The sequence below is a fragment of the Phyllopteryx taeniolatus genome, chromosome 4 (assembly GCF_024500385.1).
Source record: "Phyllopteryx taeniolatus isolate TA_2022b chromosome 4, UOR_Ptae_1.2, whole genome shotgun sequence".
NCBI classification, from domain to species: Eukaryota; Metazoa; Chordata; class Actinopteri; order Syngnathiformes; family Syngnathidae; genus Phyllopteryx; species Phyllopteryx taeniolatus.
The window spans coordinates 12598954-12618866 of NC_084505.1; the positions used below are offsets into that span (position 1 = coordinate 12598954).

At 40.1% G+C, this 19913-nt stretch overlaps 1 protein-coding gene across 1 annotated transcript; it reads left to right on the top strand.

The window, feature by feature from the left end:
- The first annotated feature begins 1998 nt into the window (after positions 1 to 1998).
- Positions 1999 to 19523, top strand: dcaf15 (DDB1 and CUL4 associated factor 15). The gene is made up of 13 exons (XM_061769579.1): positions 1999 to 2174; positions 2711 to 2808; positions 2934 to 3072; positions 3887 to 3993; positions 4098 to 4225; positions 4308 to 4469; positions 9799 to 10356; positions 12165 to 12256; positions 14467 to 14589; positions 14665 to 14741; positions 14817 to 14921; positions 18454 to 18569; positions 18781 to 19523. Exons 1-13 carry the CDS (start codon positions 2079 to 2081, stop codon positions 18834 to 18836), a joined length of 1857 nt encoding a protein of 618 aa, XP_061625563.1. The 5' UTR covers positions 1999 to 2078; the 3' UTR covers positions 18837 to 19523.
- Positions 19524 to 19913: the final 390 nt, after the last annotated feature.

Below are 19913 nucleotides of genomic sequence, written 5' to 3' on the forward strand. Positions count from 1 at the left end.
AGTTGTAATACAGAATCAGACTGAGAATATTTCTGTATATAGGCATTTAGACCACCAAGAAGATTAGATTAGATAAAAATGGGATATATGCCGTTAGAAGGAAACAAGTGTCAATTAACTATTTGGCCAACATACAAGGACAAAATCATGATCACCCTGTCATAAATGTTTTGAAACCGTGTTGGGAGAAGGACAAAAAAAAGAGAAAATGAGAAGCTTTGAATAGACAGCATTTCAGGAAAATAATTGGAATTTGAACAATTGAGTATTAGCCTGAGAGTACCAATATCAATAACACCACCATGGATACTTCAGAAGGAAATGTAGATTTTACTTAACTGAAAAACAGAGAGGAAAATCAATGAATGTTGTGGTAAATAATATAGAGTATTATATTAACAATTATTGGAATTACATTAAAATGTAGACTGATGCATCAAAAGACACACAAAGCAGAGTGGGAGTAGCAGTTGTCATTACCGATTTCAAAATCCATTAGGGAGAAGGATCAATGGAGATCGAGGTTTCAGAGTTTACAGGGGAGATGATAGCAGTAGTGTTGGCAGTCCATAGGGTTGAGGAAATCAGACCATTACAAACACTAATATGCTCAAACTAAAAAGTATACAATACAGTCAGTTGGAGATTAGACCAGATATAATACTAGAAATTCAGCAGATCTTATCTAAATATTATGAATGATGGGTTTGATAGTTGTGTTACCTTGAGTACGCTCATCAAGGGAAATGAGAGGGCAGATAGAATAGCAAAGATGGCAACAGAATTTTCAGCAACAGATGCAAGTGATGGTGTCAGTCGGACAGAAATACACACAATGAGATGGGCAGGAAGCGACGGAAAACAAGAAGCAGTTTTTCAAAAAATTTGGCTTGAACATACTTGGTTTTGACAGCACACTTCAAATTAGGAAAGCATGATTCAGGAAAATGTCATAGTGTATGGGGGGGAGATATGTCTCAAAATTATTTGCACCTGTCTCTCAAATATATATCAGCGATTCACGCGTGTTTTTCAAATTCACAAATTATTTGCACGTTTTTCAGATCCACAAATATGTCCGCGATTTACATGTTATTTTTTTATGTTGTGTGTGCCTTTATCATTTGTAAATATTTTGTGAATTGTTGAAGGTGCGTTTTATATATATATATATATATATATATATATATATATATATATATATATATATATATATATATATATATATATATATGTGTGTGTGTGTGTGTGTGTGTGTGCTGGTTTTTGTATCTTGCTGACAGATGAGCAAGGTGATTTCTTTATATTTTACTTTCTAATAAATGGGCTGCTGGTTGTCCACCTTGTTGAGCCAAGGTAAGTTTACTGGGAATTTCAGCAGCGTCGGACGTCATCAACGGAGACGGCAACACTGCCACCAAGCGGATGGAGGGAGGTCCTTCCCACACTTGTGATTATTTATTTGTTTTTCAACTTGACGCTGCGTTGTTTGTCTAAAAAATAAATCCGCGTGCCCGCTGATCTACAAACGCACCTTCAACAAGTCACAAGCAACATTAAATATTTACAAATGATAAGTCATGATAAATACACACAACAAAAAACGGGTAAATCACGGATATATTTGTGGATCTGAAAAACGTGCAATTAATATGTGGATTTGAAAAACGTGTGAATCGCTGATATAGTTGTGGATTTGAAAAACACAAATAATTTTGAGACATATCTCTCCCCATAATCGTGGAATTAGGGAAACAATACAACATGTAAATGTACATTGTCAAAAATATGCCATGGAGGGAAGACATATTATTAGTATAAATATTAAATATTAAAAATAGAGAGTTGTAGAATAGTAGTAGTAGAATATGAGGAAATGTATTATTAAAAGGACGTATAGTGTTTCTAATTTATAGATTTTTTTTTTTTTTAGGGGACGCTGGAGCCAATCATGTTGCAGTGGGGCGTGTCCTGCCTAGAAACCACGTGGGAATCCTAATAACGCGGACCAGCAACTGACTCAGTCTGGGCCAATCAGCGGCGTCCAGAGCTCAGCACGGACAACCGTTCTGTCAGAGATGGCGCCCAGCTCGAAATCAGAAAAGAATGATAGCAAACACAAAACACAAAGAAGACACAAAGACCATATCGTAAAGCTTCTCGTGAGAGGGAAGGTATGCTCTTTTATTTAGTAAACACCTTACTGGAAGTACGACAACAATGTTTGGACTCTGATGCGAGCCTCCTTGTTTTCCTTAGCGTCTGAGGCTAACTTGGAGCTGCGACCTAGCTCACTGGCTAACTAACGCGAATCGTCAGAAGACAATTATTGATAGCTAGCAGCACCGTTTCCCTTCTTTCGCTTGTGGGTTCAACTTTGTTATCTTGCACAAATATGTGGAACTTGTTTGCTAGCCAGTGTATGTACCCTTAACAGTGTGTAATGTAACGTTGAAGTTAAATGAGATTCGACTTTATTGTGAGTCATGTCACAAGTGCAAGGCAACGAAAATGAGGTTCAGCTTTAGCTAGTTATTTTGACAGTTCAAAGCAGAGTTGTTTGCAAAGGCAGCACGACAACTTAACGTTTTCTTGACTCGTCAAGGTACTACTGTCGACCTACGCATTGCTTTGCATCGTGTCGCCTTTTCCCCAGTCAATAAAGACGCTATCTAACATCTGTTTTCGTTGTATTTGATACATTCTGCAGCTTTCAGGACAGTTCTCGCAGCATCTGTTCAGGAAGCTCCCTCCTCGAGTGTGTGTTCCATTAAAGAACATTGTCAGTGAGGAGTACTTGAGAGCAGGGTAAGTGTTGATGACACCAATTCCCAAGTTGCCGTTTGTAACATTTATTTTACACTATGAACAAACTAGTGTTGATCAACACAATCCAGTGGTACAGTGATCAGTCATTGCCTGTTTGGTTCCAGGCATATCTTTCTTGGCTTCACCAAGTGTGGGCGCTACGTTCTGTCCTACACCAGGGACTGTGGAGAAGATGATGATTTCTCTTTCTATACCTACCATCTCTATTGGTGGGAGTTTAATCTTCACAGTAGACTCAAACAGGTAAAACAATTCTTATACGGTAATAGCTTAGTCTTGATAGTGTAGATAAAGTGCTATATAAATGTAGTCCATTTAGTAGTGATGGCGAGATGAAGCTTCATGAAGCATTGGAACACTTCAGCCATTGGTTCTCGTAATGGTTCATTTCTTGATGCTTCATTGCACATGAAACCACCTGATGGCCATGTGCAAATCACAGGCAGCTGTATCTTTACCACATACAGTATGTGCTGCGTTGCATTTTTGCGTCTTTTTAACTCATGAATGACTGTATTACAGAACAATGTTTGACCATGTAATTTCCCAACATAAAGTGTAAAATAGATTATTTTTGAACGTATTCTGCTTAAAATGTTCATCATCACTGGTATGGGAGGTTGTATAATGTTTTTCTGTCACTTTGTCACGGGAAACATGAGTTCACATTGTCCATGCATTCCTGCACTCCAGACGTTTTTCTGTCCTACCTAGCACTGTCAACATAACAAACAAGTGTGCTCTCACACCTGGGTCTTCTGCACGGAGGCAACCAATAAAAAAAAAAGGGGCGGTCTTAGCCAAATATGGACAAAGCGGATGCAAAACTGGGGCAAACAGAAGTAGCTGTCAGAGGGCCCTTTTCTGCACACTCGTATGACGAAACCAATGTGTTTTTTGAAATGTAATTGAAACTTTTATAATAAGTCAATGTTAGAAAGTCACTCTATGGAGGTCTAAATAGCCAAAGTATCGGACCTTTAAGACCTCTGCATAGTACTGAAAAGTGAAACAGCTCACACTTTTTTTTTTCCTATTGTATGTATTGTGATTCTAGGTCCAATATGTGCGACTGTTTGCAGGCGAGGAAATCTACAATGACCTTTACCTCACTGTGTGTGGGTGGCCAAATGACCAGTCTAAAATTGTCATCTTTGGTTTTAAGTAAGACCTTATTCACATCACTCAGCAGCCACACACGGCTGCTTTAGTTTAATCTACCATTATTCTATAGTAATCACGTTTGCCTATGTGACTCAATTTGTCAGTTCTCTCCTAATGAACCTGATGAGCGCTGAGAACTACAGAGACATCTACATCACCATCGTTTCAATGCCTCCCCCTCAGCCTTGCCTTGAGTGCTGCACACTTCCCTCGAACACATCCATCCGCAATGGTAAACACACACTCAAATTCACTCCTTTCTGCTGACCTTGCTTCGTCAGCCTGTCCCCTAATTATAATGTGGGTCTCTGTAGGAAGCGGTGAGTGTCTGGAGCATGGCTACGTCCTCAACAGCAGGTATCAGGTGGTGTACCCCTTTCCCACTTTCCAGCCAGCTTTCCAGTTGAAAAAGGACCAGGTCATCCTGTTAAATACGAGCTACTCTCTGGTGGCTTGTGGCATCTCTCTCTGCCAAGGTAATAATTAAAATTTACTGATAAATCTCAACTAGCCATGTCCATCAGATACGGTATATCCCATGTCCATTAAGGGGCTATCAATAAAATAACACAAAATTAGATCATTTTCAAAAGGAAGATTTGCTAACAACAGTCTGTTGTGCTACTTAAGCCTGCCGCACCCAGAGCAAAGCAGCCGAAACAGACTTCACTGTTGAGCACTGTACAGGGTTGGGCAACTAGTTTTCATGAGTGGCCGACAGTTGAGCAGCTACAAGAGTGCCAACATCGAGCAGTGACAAACATGAAATTAAACATGAATAAAAATTAAGAAATTTACTAGGGATCTAACAATATTCACAATATCGCGAAATTAAAAGTGCCTCGATGTTGTCGTGGTCTTGTCTCGGTATAAAATATTGATGCTTAAAATTTAGTTTTGGGCGAGCTATACGCAGCCACACTGCTTAGCCAGGCTGTTATAGCTGAGTTAGAGCACTCCACTTTCTCATTTAGAGTATAAACACACCCGATGGGACACGTAAAACATGTGACTATGTGGGTACGTCACAAAAAATACTGATTGGCTGACTGGCCCACGTAACCGTAAGGCTGTGGTGGGAGAGGGAGTTGCCAGGGGACCTCTGCTTCCCTTCCTGCAATACTGTGAGTCTTAATGCAATACCGCATGCTTTCCCACGATATTGCAATAATTATGGTATCGTGAGATTAATACTATGATAAAACCGAACCGTGAGCTATAGATATCGTTACATCCCTAAAATATACCGTTTAGTTGGCCTGGACTTGTTTAAATCCAGTAAACCTTACTCCACTGGCTACCCTCGGGAATCCTTTAAAGATCCCGTATTTTGGCTATTTAGACCAAAATCGAGTGACTCTCTAACATGGACTTAGTATAAAAGTGTCAATTTCATTAAAAAAAAAAAAACACACCTTTGTCATACTAGTGTCCAGAAAAGGCCCCTCTGACCGCTACTTCTGTTTGACCCAGTTTTGTATCCGCTTTGTCCATATTTGGCAAAGACCGTCCCCTTTCCTCTATTTCGTTGCCTCTGTGTAGAAGACCCACTTGTGAGAGCACACGTGTTTACATTGACCAGCCCTGGCTCTGGAGCAGAGAGGTAGGCGGAGATCTTCGCTACTGACTTAAGGCCTCTTTATACTCCCGCTGTTGCGCGGCTGACAACCGTAGCTTGACGCGCACACGGCAAAAATTGTTGCTGCGTGTCGAACACCGCGGAGATCATCTCTCAGGAATGGTCCGTTTTAGTCATATGCTGTGATGACGTACTCGGCGTGCCCCTTGGTTCTACATACTATCTACGCCGCTGCCTTCTCGATCGGTTTTGCAGCATAATTAAACGTATCATCTGGTCATCTAGGTCCGTCTGTTCTAGTAGACACTGTTCCACGGTCACCATTGTTGTTGCTTTGTTCCTTGTTATGGAAAGGAAAGTAAAAACGGCTACCGGAAATAGCCCAAAAAATGCAGAGGAAACTCCACCCTGTGGCGTCCTAGCCAATACCAGCCGTAGCGACACCCCCGACTTGGAGGTGAACTGCAGTACATTTTCAAAACTGCGCGCGTGGGTTGCGCTTGAGTATAAAGGCAAACTATGCGCGGGACAGCCGCAGTGGCGTCAGTAAGGTCGCCATCCGTGCGAGTATAAAGAAGCTTTTCAGGAGGAATTCTAATGACCTGATTTCAGGCCTCTCTGCAAAAAAAATTATGGAACTCAGGAATGCGTGGACAATTTTAATTCATATTTCACGTTTACCGAGGCACCATAGAGACAATGTTACATGCCAAATAGTACAAAAAGTTGGTTTGGCAAAATACGGGACCTTTAATCAGTTTGATGGTCTGTGCATGCTTTTGCTCTAGTTTTTATTTACCATGTCTGCTTTTTTTACTCAACATGCGTGTGTATACTGAGGGTTCAGTTGGCATATTTCAATGATGTCAGGCGCATACTGGCAGGTTATATGCAATATGTTCATTTACACTGCAGTCGCGGTGACAGATATCGCATTCATATTAGATTTTTATCCACATTTGGAAGATTCTTGTTTCTGATCTGGGGATCTCAGAATCAAGGCAGTTTAAAAGCATCCCTGCTATTGATGGTGGACCCTGCCTCTCACATATAGTCAGCTGGGGTAGGCTCCAGTAGAGCTGGGCGATAAATTTCCCGTCAATCTCGATCATCAACTGTTTGCGCATTTGCGGAAAGTGCGTTACAACAGCCAATCAGAGTCGCCCTTTTACTGCTTCACTTCTGGTTGCCAGTTGTGAGCGTAAACAGAAAGCGTACCTCCTCGGCGAGCGAAATCGAAACTCTGGGTCCAACTCAGCCATCGTCACACAGAGCACGCCGCGTCCTCTGCAGCCATTCTTCGCCCATGCACCGGACCGGTGATGGAGGCGAGGCGGCCTGCCGGTCCACGAGTTTCTATCGCCGGTGGTGTGGTGGCGTCTCCAAAGCGACATGGAGCAATGCTATTAGCTAGCTGATGTGCAAGGTATGTCGGCACCCTCAAAAACAGGAAACACTGTGTTTGTTCATGTGAAGAAGTACCACCATCACCCAAGTGATTATGTGGAAAGCATAAAAATGTGAGCGCACTCTGTACTGCCAGTCACTCACTGCACAGCATACGCAGCATTAGCAGTTAACCCAGGGGTGGGCAAACGTTTTGGCTCAGGGGCCACATTGACTTAAAATTTGACAGGTGGGCCAAGCCAGGACCACATGCTTACATATAAAAAATGAACAAAACAAAAGGCATTGTAGTGTTTATACTTAGATTTTCTTTTAATGGGAACAGTGTTGTTTTGTTAATCACCTTTTTTTTTTTTTTGCCAGTGCATCAAAGTCTGGTGTTAGTTTTGTTGTGGGAATTCTCAGAACACATTTGAGGTGTTCATCACTCAGCTGGGATCTGTAGGATGCTTTGTTGGAGTTCATCACACTAAAAGTCTGGTCACACACAGATGTAGAGTCCTAAACCACCAGCATGCTCTGTGCCATCTTCCCCATTGTTGGAAATTTGTCTGTGCTTAATGAAGCACAAAACTCATCCAGTTGGAGAGTTGAACTTCTCTTTTAAGACAGTATCACATTGGAGATCAATTAGTACCATCTGCAGCTCCCGTGGTGCTGTTTTAGGGTCAGGTGTGACTGAATCTTGAATGGCAGTTTGTCAGATAAATGTGTTTTGCTGAGCCTGCAAGGTTGATTTTTTTTAACCGCTGAGCCGTAGTCATCAGTTAATGCGTTGATTGCCTGTTAGAATAATCAGCATGCTTGGGAGAAAAGTGACTGCTGATGTTATATTCCTCTAAAACCGCAATGGTTTCTTAACAAATTAGACATACAGCCTTTGACCGGACTTAAGTGAAAAAGTATTTAGTAGTCCATTCTATATTAAACGTTTCTTTTCTTTGGCCCACTCATGGTTGAAGAATGGTTTAGAGCAGTAGCAGAGTAAAAACAGAACAGCCAAAGTCAAGTCAATCTATTACTGTACCTACTGCGCTACATGGTGGAACCACTGGGCATTACAGGACAAGGTCAAATGAATGCAGTCATGAATTTGATATGATTTGGGCAATTCGGGGCCAATCATAGGCGGGCCGGATTGAACGATCAACGAGCCGGATGTGGCCCGCGGGCTGGAATTTTGCCCTGAGTAACCACCGCTAGCGGTGAGGCCACCAGACGAAAGAAACAGTCAATCGTGTCATCATTGTTCAGGCGAGTAAAATGGCAAAACTAGTTAATCTTTATTATTGTTAAAGATGATGCACATTTGAAAGTAGCAATAACAGAACCAATAATAACAATATGATCATAACTGGACAATGATGTTTACAATCCAAGGTATCTTCATTATCCCACAGGGGGCAGTTTGTTTATTTTGTATCTTGTACCTCCAAAAATACTCAGGACTTCAAACTAGTGCACAGTTGTTATATTTTTCTATATTTGTTGCACCGTTGAGTGAAAATTGTTTTGCCTTATTGGATTAGTATGCCAATATCATGTTGGGGTTACTGTAAATATTGACTATGAGGTGTGTTGTTAAAAGGTGTGAATAAATGTTGAACTACCCTCTAGCTTCTTTAGTTTTCAGTGCAGATGCTTTAAACCTGGCTATTTAAAAAAGTTAAAATTATAAAATAATCGTGGTAAGATGGGATGTTATGAAAAAAATAATTGTGCTTTTTTAATTTATTTATTTTTCTGCCATTCTATCTGTTTCACCCTTTGATTACTTTTTTAGAAACAGTTCCGTGTGACAATAGCGCACTTCTTTTCAGTCTTCATTCATAATGTCACATCTGATTGACTGAATGTGCTTATAGGCGAAACTTCCGCCGAGCAAACGCCTAAGTAGAGTGCTATTTCAACATGATTATGCCAACATTAACTTCGTAGTTTTAATTAGAGACACTACAATTCAACAAATAACATACATACTGTAAATAGTATTTTTTTTATTGAAAATAAAATGATTTCTCGACTTTTTTTTTTTTTTTTTACCATGTTAATCACAAACACTATTAGATTAATGATTGGATGATCGAGGATGTTCCACCTAGAACAGATTTCCGCCTTATGCCGTGGAGCAGACAACTAGTTTTCATCTTGCATCCAATCGTTATGCAGTCTATGATCGTCACGCAGCGCGCATAGAAGCACAACATAGATCCTTCCGTTCGTCCATTCCAAGACCGTTCGCAAACAGAAAATAATTTGTAAGTAGAGGTAATCTTTCCACGAAAATTTTGTACGTAACCCCAATTGTTTGTAAAAAGAGTAGTTCGTAACCCGAGGTTCCAGTGTAATTATTTTTGTTTAGTTTTACAGTAAACTCCAGCTGGTGTGTCAATAAAGAGCTTAAAGCGCACACAAGGAGGGAAGAATAGCGTTCATCACACGCTTGCTGTAAGCAACACAGGTGCATTCAGGGTATTTTCACGACACAGGAACTTGCATACCACGTCGTTCGGCACGTTAATCCTTTTTATTAGTTTATAATGTTTTTATGATTGTGAGAAGCCAAAGTCTTAACGGCGTGGTTATGGGTCACTGCTCGTGTGGTTGACCAGTGGTGCAGATAGTAGTTTAAACGAAGCTGCTGTCATGCCCTTTTAAATTGTCCCTTGGGGACATATAAAGTCATTTGAATTGAAATGAGTTGAAATCATGATTAAATTTCGATTAATCGCCCAACCCTACCCAGTATGATGTTGTGGTGTTACGCCCCACTTATCAGACCATATTTAACTGCAGGTAACTGGCTTTCTTTGTTTCAGACAAGCCTGGTCCGTCATCTCAGATTCTCTACACAAAGAGAGCGGCTTTGTCACGTCATGCGTCCACATCGTCCTCTCCCACCACCTCAGCTTCCTCACTGCCTCAGGGATCTCCTGATAGGCAATCAACACAGAGCAGGTTAACTCCTGTCCCCCCTTCTCCCAGCCAATCACAAGCTGCGATGCGAGCCCGAGAATTTGCAGCTGACCTCTTCCGACGGGCCCAAGGTGGAGCTGGTGGAGGTGAAAAAGAGGGAGCACAGAAACCATCAGAGCCGTTGGTGGTAAACGCTCAGCAGGAAGAGCAGGATTGTCTTAAGACGATGCAAAAAGAAACACAGACTTGTTTGCCACAAATGTTGACATCCGGCCATAATTTAACACAGTCATCAAAACAAATTATGTCTCCGGCGTCCTCTTCATCATCACCTTCATCCCCTCCTACACCATCTGCATCTCATGAGCTTGAGCCCAGTGAACCTGGATATGTCAACTACTCATGTCTGCACTACTGTCTCCAGCCGGGCTCACTGGAGCAGAATACAGGAGGCGTTACAGGTGAGAGAACAACATATACACACACCTACCACAACATTATGACCACTTGCACAATTGAATGAGTTCCAGTACAACAACTTTGTTGTGTATAACATTCTCCCTTTTCAGTTTTGATTATCACTCTCAGAGAGCCATTAATTTGATGCAGGACGTTTTGACACAGCTGAAAACTACAGCCACAATAATGAACATGTTGCTTAATCAATACCTCATTCAAAGTCAAAGCTTCTTTGAAAAGGCAGAATTTTTGATGGGCAGGTCTTGTATTGGCGCTCATAAATCAGGGTTGTCGATCGTGTTTTAATGGTGGTAGTTTTGGTTCCCCATGAATGTATAACAGAGCTGCCAAATGTTACGGAACACAATAGAAATTTGCATCGTTTCAGCAGAAACTGTGGATATAGGAAATAAATGTAATATACATAGCATGCATTTTCTGGACCACTTATTCTCACTAGGGTCGTGGGGGTGCTGGAGCATATCCCAGCTAACTCAGGGCGAGAAGCGGGGTACAGTCTGAACTGGTCGCCAGCCAATTGCAGGGCACATATAGACAAACAATCATTCACACTCACATTTACACTTATGTGCAATTCAGTCTTCAATTAACCTACCGTGCATGTTTTTGGAATGTAGGAGGAAACCAGGGTACCCGGGGAAATCCCACGCAGGCACGAGGGAGAACATGCAAACTCCACACAGGCGAGGCCGGATTTGAACCCTGCGTCTCAGAGCTGTGAGGCAGATTTGTTAACCAATCTTCCACCGTGTCGCTGAATTAATCCGTAGACTGATATTATTGATGATTGCATGTCGAAATCTCATATACAGGTACTTTGATTCAGGCTGCAACTGCGTCCGACATTACAAAGTTGATGTAATAAAAACATTAAAATGAGAAATATTGAAACCATCATTTATTAATGATTATGACTGTGACTGTCCCACGGTAATGGTCTTGACACATTTTTGAAAATATGGAAATTCAGACAAATTGTTCTGGAAGCTAATTTTTATAGGTTGGCAGCTCTGTAGTCTAATCATTAGGCATGTAACGGAACGCCAAAATTGATGGTTCTGTACGGACCTCGATTTCAAGGTCTTGGCTCGGTTCACATTCGGTGCAATAAAGGAACAAAGACTGCTTATCTTTTAGGTAAACCACAACACATTTAATGACATTGAAAATGAAACATCTTAAATCTTTTTTTTTTTTATTTTATTTTATTTTATTTTTTTGGGGGAAACTGCAACATCAATCATTTATTTTTTTTAAATATGCGCTTGTAACGCAGTTTCATGCTGCAATGTATGTTGCTAGCCATGATGTCCGCTAGCCTGAAGCTGAGCTGCGCTGTACTTGTATACCGATTAGGCTTGTGGATAGAGCGCAAGGCAGTCGCATTTTTTGTCCCTTAACTATTCCATCATATTCCATAATTGTCCTGCATTTGGTTATTAGCATTTTTTTGAAGAATAACTATTTTTGAACAGAAGTTAGGGAAGAATTCTAGCAAGCTTTCGCGGGCTCCATAAAGTGATGTGTCGGGCCGCATCTGGCCTGTGGGCCTTGAGTTTGTCACCTGTGTCTTAAGTGGTCGTAATGTTGTGGCCAGTTGGTTTATGTGATGTTTGCTAATGACAAAGCCCAAGTAGTATGTAAGGCTTAGCTGCATTCTAAGATCAGTGGTTACTTGTTACTGCTGGTAACTGCACACTAAAGGTTGCAACGAATATGTTTTCAGTTGTGTTGTGAAGCTGAACACCTTAAATGTTTTGTCTTTGACGTGCTATTTTTTTGCCTCAAGGTTACGAAGACGATAAAGTACAGCTGGCGTTCACGGTCACTGATCTTAAAGGCCGGAGCCTGCAGCTAGTCTGCGAGCCACACGATGGACAGGTCAGTGACACGCTGGATATATCAGAAGCGTGGGTTTGGGAGACCATAAACAGACAGACTTTAGACTCACCACAGCACCACATGTAAATATGTTACTGACAATATTAGTTTGCCACCAAAAGTGAGACCTGAGAGAGCACTGTTTGTGTCAGAAACTCACTATAAAGGGACACTGGCCAAATGTATGGCTTGATTTAATAGTAATTAGTTAAGATGGGAAAAGAGCTTAAAAGATAAAAACAAATTCACCTCTATATTAATTTATTGCACTTTTGTGGTCAACCTTTTGATCAAAAAGGTGCCTTCATCGTTGCTAACCACGGAAGTAATGTCACATGTGCCTTAGCTCGCCAGTTTGTGAATAGACTGTGCACGTTTGACAATGAAGAGACAAAAAACAAAGAATGCCGAACAATATAGCAAGATTTTGTTAGGTTTCGGGCGAAAATAGCCCACGAAATATAGTAGTAGTTTGCCACGAAAAGTATATTTACACAGCCCTAAGGGCAAGGACAAGCAAGCCTGTATACATAGTGACACACAAGGATTACGACATTGATACAGTTTGAGATGCAGCAGGCCATGCGGTTGAGATTAGAATCCAACGCAGTGTTCTTAACGATCCAGAGGGTATTTGGTCGTTTTGGTACAAAACAATTGGGCCTTATCCTTTCAGTATTAATGCTAGAAGTGTTTGCATAGGCGTTATCACTACTTGTGATGTCATGTCCACAGATTGAGCACATGTGATGTCCCGGTCAATATAGTTTTTGATTTCATTATAGTTTGTATTTCGTTTTGACTGGTTTTCAAATTCAGTTTGAATTAGTTTTTAGAGTGGGTTTTTTGTTTTTTATAATGTTTAGTTTTTATTAGTTTTAGTTCGTTTCACAACGAGAGGATAGTTACGTTAATTCGGTCACCAGCAGAGGGTGATATTGCCCAACATGGCAACCCCCTGAAACTGATGGAGATTGTGTAGTTATTCTGTTAAATTCTTATTCAACGAACACAATATTAATCGGAGTACCGTGTTTTGATTAGTGGTGGAACATAAAATGTATTCTTGAAAAAAAAGTTTTTTGGGTTTAGTTCTGCTTCAGTTATGTTGTTACTCTGTTTTTCGAAAATAAAATATTATAGTGCCGTTGTCCTTAATAATTGTATTTATTTATTTTTCTAATAGCATTTGCTCTCCACATAACCTGCAAACACAAAGAATGCGAGCTCAAAACAGGACTATACCTAATGTATTGTCCTTCTTTCTTCTGTGGGGTCTTTTGGAAGTTGGGAAACCAGTTTATGGCAAATTACTGCCACCAACGGATATTGGCCTTCCACTGCAAGGAAACCAATGTGATTTGATGGCGTCTGGTTGTTCTGAAGTGTGCTGCCACCATCTAGCAGTGGGTGTATGAAACACGTTTAAACTAGACTGAGTGCTCGCATCTTGAAAAACTCCGGTGAAGGCAGTCGTATCTCAAGCCACCACTGTATATAGATTAGGGCTGCAGCTAATGATGATTATAATAATAAATTAATCGGTCGATTATTTTTTTCAATCCATCGATAAATGTGACAGAAACATTTTTTTTTTATTTTCATTCCTTCATTCAAAAATGTCAGATTTTACATTGGCATTGTATAAAAATGCACAAATGGGTTGCTGCAGGAAAATCCTAGAGCTCTTCAATCACAATCAATCAATCTGACATAACACTTTATTTATCCACAAGGGGCAATTGAAAAGGCATGAGGAGCAGCATCATTAATAAAGGACGGACGAAACATAACAACATATACGAAGTGCAAAATCTGTAATCAATTATTAACATTGGATATTTATGAAACTGGATGTGTGAGAGGCATCATTATACAATCTGGTTTCAATTGACCCATCTCACCAACTGCGTCGCTAAATTCTCCTGTCTCCTAAATGTGCACACGCATGTGTCAAGAGTTTCAGCAGAAGTGTGCAATTTTCTCCCATCAAGGTAATTTTGATAGGTCACGTACTTTGCACCTTGCGTATGCATCTTTCAAGCCCTGTTTCATGGATATGTAACATTGATAAGTGAGGCCCAGTGTTGGGAAGATTACTCTGACAATGTAGTTAGTTACAATTTCAAGTTACCCTGGTGTGTGTGTGTGTGTGTGTGTGTGTGTGTGTCTGTCACACCATGTGCATGTGCGTACGTGTTCTTTTACAGAGTGTACGTGTAGAGCAGCTGACTCTGGACTTTGAGTATCTAATTAATGAGGTGATCAGGAGAGACGCTGCATGGGCGCCACAGTTCTGCTCTTTCAGTGACTATGATGTGGTCATTTTAGAGGTGAAAACACACAAGCTGATTGGGATTTGCAGTGCACATTTGAATAGAAGTGATCATAGTTTCTATGTGTGTCAGGTGTGTCCAGAGACCAACACTGTCATGATTAGCATCGGCCTCCTGTTACTGGCCTTCTCCCCCTTGGAACATTGCAGGTGCTTGTCGTCTCTTGCGACTTCTTTAGTAAATATTTTGAGCTCCTTTAACATTCATGTTTTGCCTTTTCTCAGGCCCAACACATACCATTCAAAACTGCAGGTCAGTTGGGACCTTAACACAGGTGTGTGTTGCACTGTGGGTGTCGGTGACCTCTCAGAGGTCAAGGGTCAGACCAGGTAAGCAAACATATTGGCCTTGCCTCTTCTTGCTGAGTCAGCGGTGTTAGGTTGGGTTAGGTCAGGGCTAGGCAAGGTATGGCCCGCGGACCACATATGTCCCGCCTGATTCTTTAATCGGGCGCACCAAACATTTACATTGAGTCCTATGATATTTATTTCATTAATGCAGTCGTTTCACCCCTAAAATTCCTGAATCAAATCTATTCATTTTGTATTTATTTTTAATTCATTTATCCTGTGAAATAATTGGCTGAATGATTTATTTTAAATAAAACAATATTTGTAAAATAAACAAATGTATATACATTTATTAGTTTTGTATGTTTTTTTCTTACACGGACTATTTTGGATGAAATGTTCGCTATCTGCTAAACAGGGGAGCAGAATAGTAATATCAGGTTGGTAAAGTGCTATCATGTCATAATATTGAAGCATTTTTATGAGTACAAGTACAGATGCCAAGCTCTGAATGGCTGAAGATTCAGATGAGGTAAGAACAATGTACAAGGCCAATTAATGTGTTTAGAGATATAAATATAAAATAATACATGTCCACACAGGACGCTGCGCCTCAACTGGAAATTAATTAGTACAGCACTGCACACACCACTTTGGAACGCATGCAGGTTAAAAGTATATTATTATTGTTAATAAATATTTGTAATATAAGATAAGATAACCTTTATTGATTGCACAATGGGGAAATTTGCATCGTTTCAGCAGTAATTGTGGATGTCGGAAGTATAAATGTTATATCAATAGCATGCAAAAGAACACATGTACAAGAAGTGCAGTGTACAAAATAGAAACCAAAACTATTGTCCATACATAGACTATCAAATTCAATCTATCAACAATGTTTGTTTGCAAAATAGAGTGCTGAGTTTTAATGTTGATTTTTGAGATCTGATTAATCTGTTTTAATAGATTTTAATATTTTTTGTTTGTTTGTTTGTTTTGTTACCAGGGTTGAAAACAGAATTGGCAAAATGCTGATTAATCCTGGGACACAGATATTTTTGATGATTGAATGTCGAAATACTTTGATTCAGGCTGCAACTGTCTGCTATTAGAAGCTTGATGTAATAAAAACATTAAAATAACTATTGAAGACATAATTTATTAACGATTATGATTATGACTGTCGCAAGGTAATGTTCTTGACAAAATCTTTAAAACATGGAAATTCAGACAAATTTGGACAAATTGTTCTGGAGGTGAATTTTGATAGGGTGGCAGCGAATGGTACTACTGGCTAAGACGTTGTTCGTTATACAGTGGTGTGAAAAAGTGTTTGCCTCCTTCCTGATTTATTTTTTTTGTCACACTTAAATGTTTCCCATCATCAAATAAATTTAAATATTCGTCAAAGACAACACAACTAAACACAAAATGCAGTTTTTAAATGTTTTTTTGTTTTTAAGGGAGAAAAAAAAATCCGAACCTACATGGCCCTGGGTGAAAAGGTGATTGCCCCCCTGTTAAAACATAATTGTGGTTTATAATACCCGAGTTCAATTTCTCTAGCCACCCCCAGGCCTGATACTGCCACACCTGTTCTCAATCGAGAAATCACTTAAATAGGACTGTCTGACAAAGTGAAGTAGACCACAAGATCCTCGAAAGCTTGACATCATGCCGAGGTCTAAAGAAATTCAGGAACAAATGAAAAAGGAATTGAGATCTGTCACTGTGGAAAAGGTTATAAAGCCATTTCTAAAGCTTGGGGACTCCAGCGAACCACAGTAAGAGCCATTATACACAAAGGGCAAAACATAGAACAGTGATGAACCTTGCCAGGAGTGGCTGTCCGACCAAAATTACCCCAAGAGTGCACCGACGACTCCTCCAAGAGGTCACAAAAGACCCCGCTAGAGCATCCAAAGAACTCTGCAGTCTTCACTTGCCTCAGTTAAGGTCAGTGTTCATGACTCCACCAGAAAGAAGTGATTGGGCAAAAATGGCCTACATGGCAGAGTTCCAAGACAAAAACCACTACTGAGCAAAAAGAACATTAAGGCTTATCTCAATTTTGCCAGAAGACATCTTGATGATCACCAAGACTTTTGGGGGAAAAAACAAAAACTGTGGTCTGACGAGACAAAACTTTAACTTTTTGGCAGGTGTGTGTCCCGTTACATCTGATGTAAAAATAACACCGCATTTCAGAAAAGGAACATCATACCATCTGTAAAATATGGCAGTGGTAGTGTGAGGGTCTGGGGCTGTTTTTCTTGGAAGACTTGCTGTTGGAACCGTGAATTCTGCTGTCTATCAAAAAATCCTTAAGGAGAATGTCCGGCCATCTGATCGTGACCTCAAGCTGAAACAAACTTGGGTTCTGCTGTAGGACAGTGATCCAAAACATACCAGCAAGCCAAGCTCTGAATGGCTGAAGAAAAGCAAAATGAAGACTAGTCAAAGTCCTGACCTGAATCCTATTGAGATGCTGTTGCATGACCTTAAAAAGGCAGTCTGTGTTCGAAAACCCTCCAATGTGGCTAGATGACAACAATTGTGCAAAGATGAGTGGGCCACAATTCCTCCACAGAGCTGTTAGAGACTTACTGCAAGTTATCACAAACGCTTGATTGCAGTTGTTGCTGCTCAGGGTGGCCCAACCAGTTATTAGGTTTAGGGGGCAATCCATTTTTCACACAGGGCCATGTAGGTTTCGATTTATATCTCCGTTAATAACCATTTAAAAACTGCATTTTGTGTTTACTTGTGTTGTAAAAAATCAGGAAGGGGTTAAACACTTTCACACGACTGTAAATGGCATTTCTCGGACCCTAACTGCCTAATCATGGGTGCAGAATATCTGTGTTATGTATATTGCACTTTACAGCTTGATTACATTTTATTTATTATTTATTTTAAGACTTTATTTACAATACAGGGCTATTTGTCATTATTACCAACATGGAATGTTTTTTTGTGGGGGGGGGGGCTGGAAGGGATTATTGGCATTCCAATCATTTCAAAGGGCAATATTGATTTGCTAGACAGTAAACCCCCGCATGTTTGCTGTTTGGAACCCGTGGATTCACCTATTCGCAGATTTTTTTTCAAATAATTTTCTGTAGTTTTTTCTTTTTTGGTGGGGGATCAACCCCCGAAAACATCCCTACTTTTTCAAGAATAGGTTTTAAAAAATGCAGTTATAATGGCCGTCAATTATCCTCGGGTTTTCGCTATTCGCGGTCCAGCCGTGTCCTTATCCCCTGCAAATAGCGAGGGTCCACTGTTCTGGTAAATTGAGTTACGAGCTTGGCCCTGGAACAAATTAAACTTTTAAGTCAAGGTACCACTGTACTAAAGCTTTAGAGTACTTGGTTGTTTTTAATTTCACGTTTGGTGGGCTAGCCACCCAACTAATGTATTTGAATACAAACAAAAGTCAATGATGTCCCCTTTACACGTAATTGAAAAGTAAAAAGATCGGCATGATGTGCAATGTAGTTATGTGACCTTAAGCTGCAAATGTATGAATGTATGCATGCGGTAATGTATGTGTATGTTTTGCCAGCGGGCGTGTGTGGAGCTCTTACAGAAAGTCCTGCGTGAACACACTGATGAAATGGCTCATTCCTGAAAGCAGCTCACGCTACATCAATCGCATGACCAATGAAGGACTCCACAAAGGTCAGTTGTAGCTGCACATCTCAAGTACACTTCAGAACGGTAGCAAGTTTGCCTGAGGCTTTTGTCCGTTTTATTGTTTAAGCCATACTTATATTTTAGGCATAGCTGCTTCAAACTCTTGTTTTTGAAGGTTGAAAGGTACTTGGAGTTTTCAATAAAATGTGCTTAAGAACTATTGAGTTAATTAAATGGTTCCCCCTCTGCCATGTAGGATCATCTCTCCAGGTGTTGGCTGATAGCGACAGGTGCACCTGGATTGTTCTGTGACGCGTCACAAATCGATGGGTATGGAATCAAAAGGAGCACCGCATTAGTAAAACGGGCTCAACTGCACTGTGATAACATGTACACAAAAACTGTGCTCGGGGTCATACACTTGTATTTATATATATATATATATATATTTTTTTTTTACAATTACATATTTGTTTTTACGTAATGTATACTTTGTAAGTACAAAAAGCAAACGCTGGACTGGGCAAAGGTTCTGACAACCATTCTAAGAGTTCTTTTCTTATACAGTACATGAATATACCTGAAGTGTTTTGTGTCTGCAAGTGAGTATGTATGTTGACCTGGACCTGTGAGATAAATTTATTTGTATTGTATTTGTCTAATGGGACTGATTATTGCTGCTTGTGACTACCTTGTTCCCTCATGTGGCTGAAACTGGCCTGGACTCACAAGGCTGCATTTTTTTCTCATATAAGAAAAAAACCTATGTTACTCTAAATATCTATGAATGAGTTCTAGTATTTGATTACTTGTCACTTTTTTCAAGTCTCATACATGTTTCACAGGTTAATCTCATGCGGTATATTCTTGGCAAGGAAGTAAGAATCTTATGAGATTTTGTCAAAATAAAAAATTAAAACAATTTGTTGCACGTGTGTAAACTACGCGATTTGTGTATTTCAATTTGAGTAACTTTTACATGAAAAAATTTGCCTTTGATGGAGAAGAGTCCAATGTTTCCCAACTTTTGAACCAAGGCCCCTAATTTTACATTAGAAAAATCCCATGGCACACCACCAAACAAAAATGTCACAAAATGTATGAATACTGAAACTGATCTTGTATCAATTCATTCACTAATTGACCAGGGTGCAGTCTGGGCCTGTTTAATTAAGCACAAAGCTAAAATATACTTGCAGGAAGCCATGACTTATTCCTTCTGCCATCTAATGGAAGAGCATTTAATTGCACTGGTCACTGTATGTCACTGGCATAGATGAATGAAAATACAATTGTAATAATTTTTACACAAATTAATGAATTAGGATAGTTACCTTTATCTCTCACGTAACACACATGCTACGGCCCGCTGGTTGGGAATCACTGCAG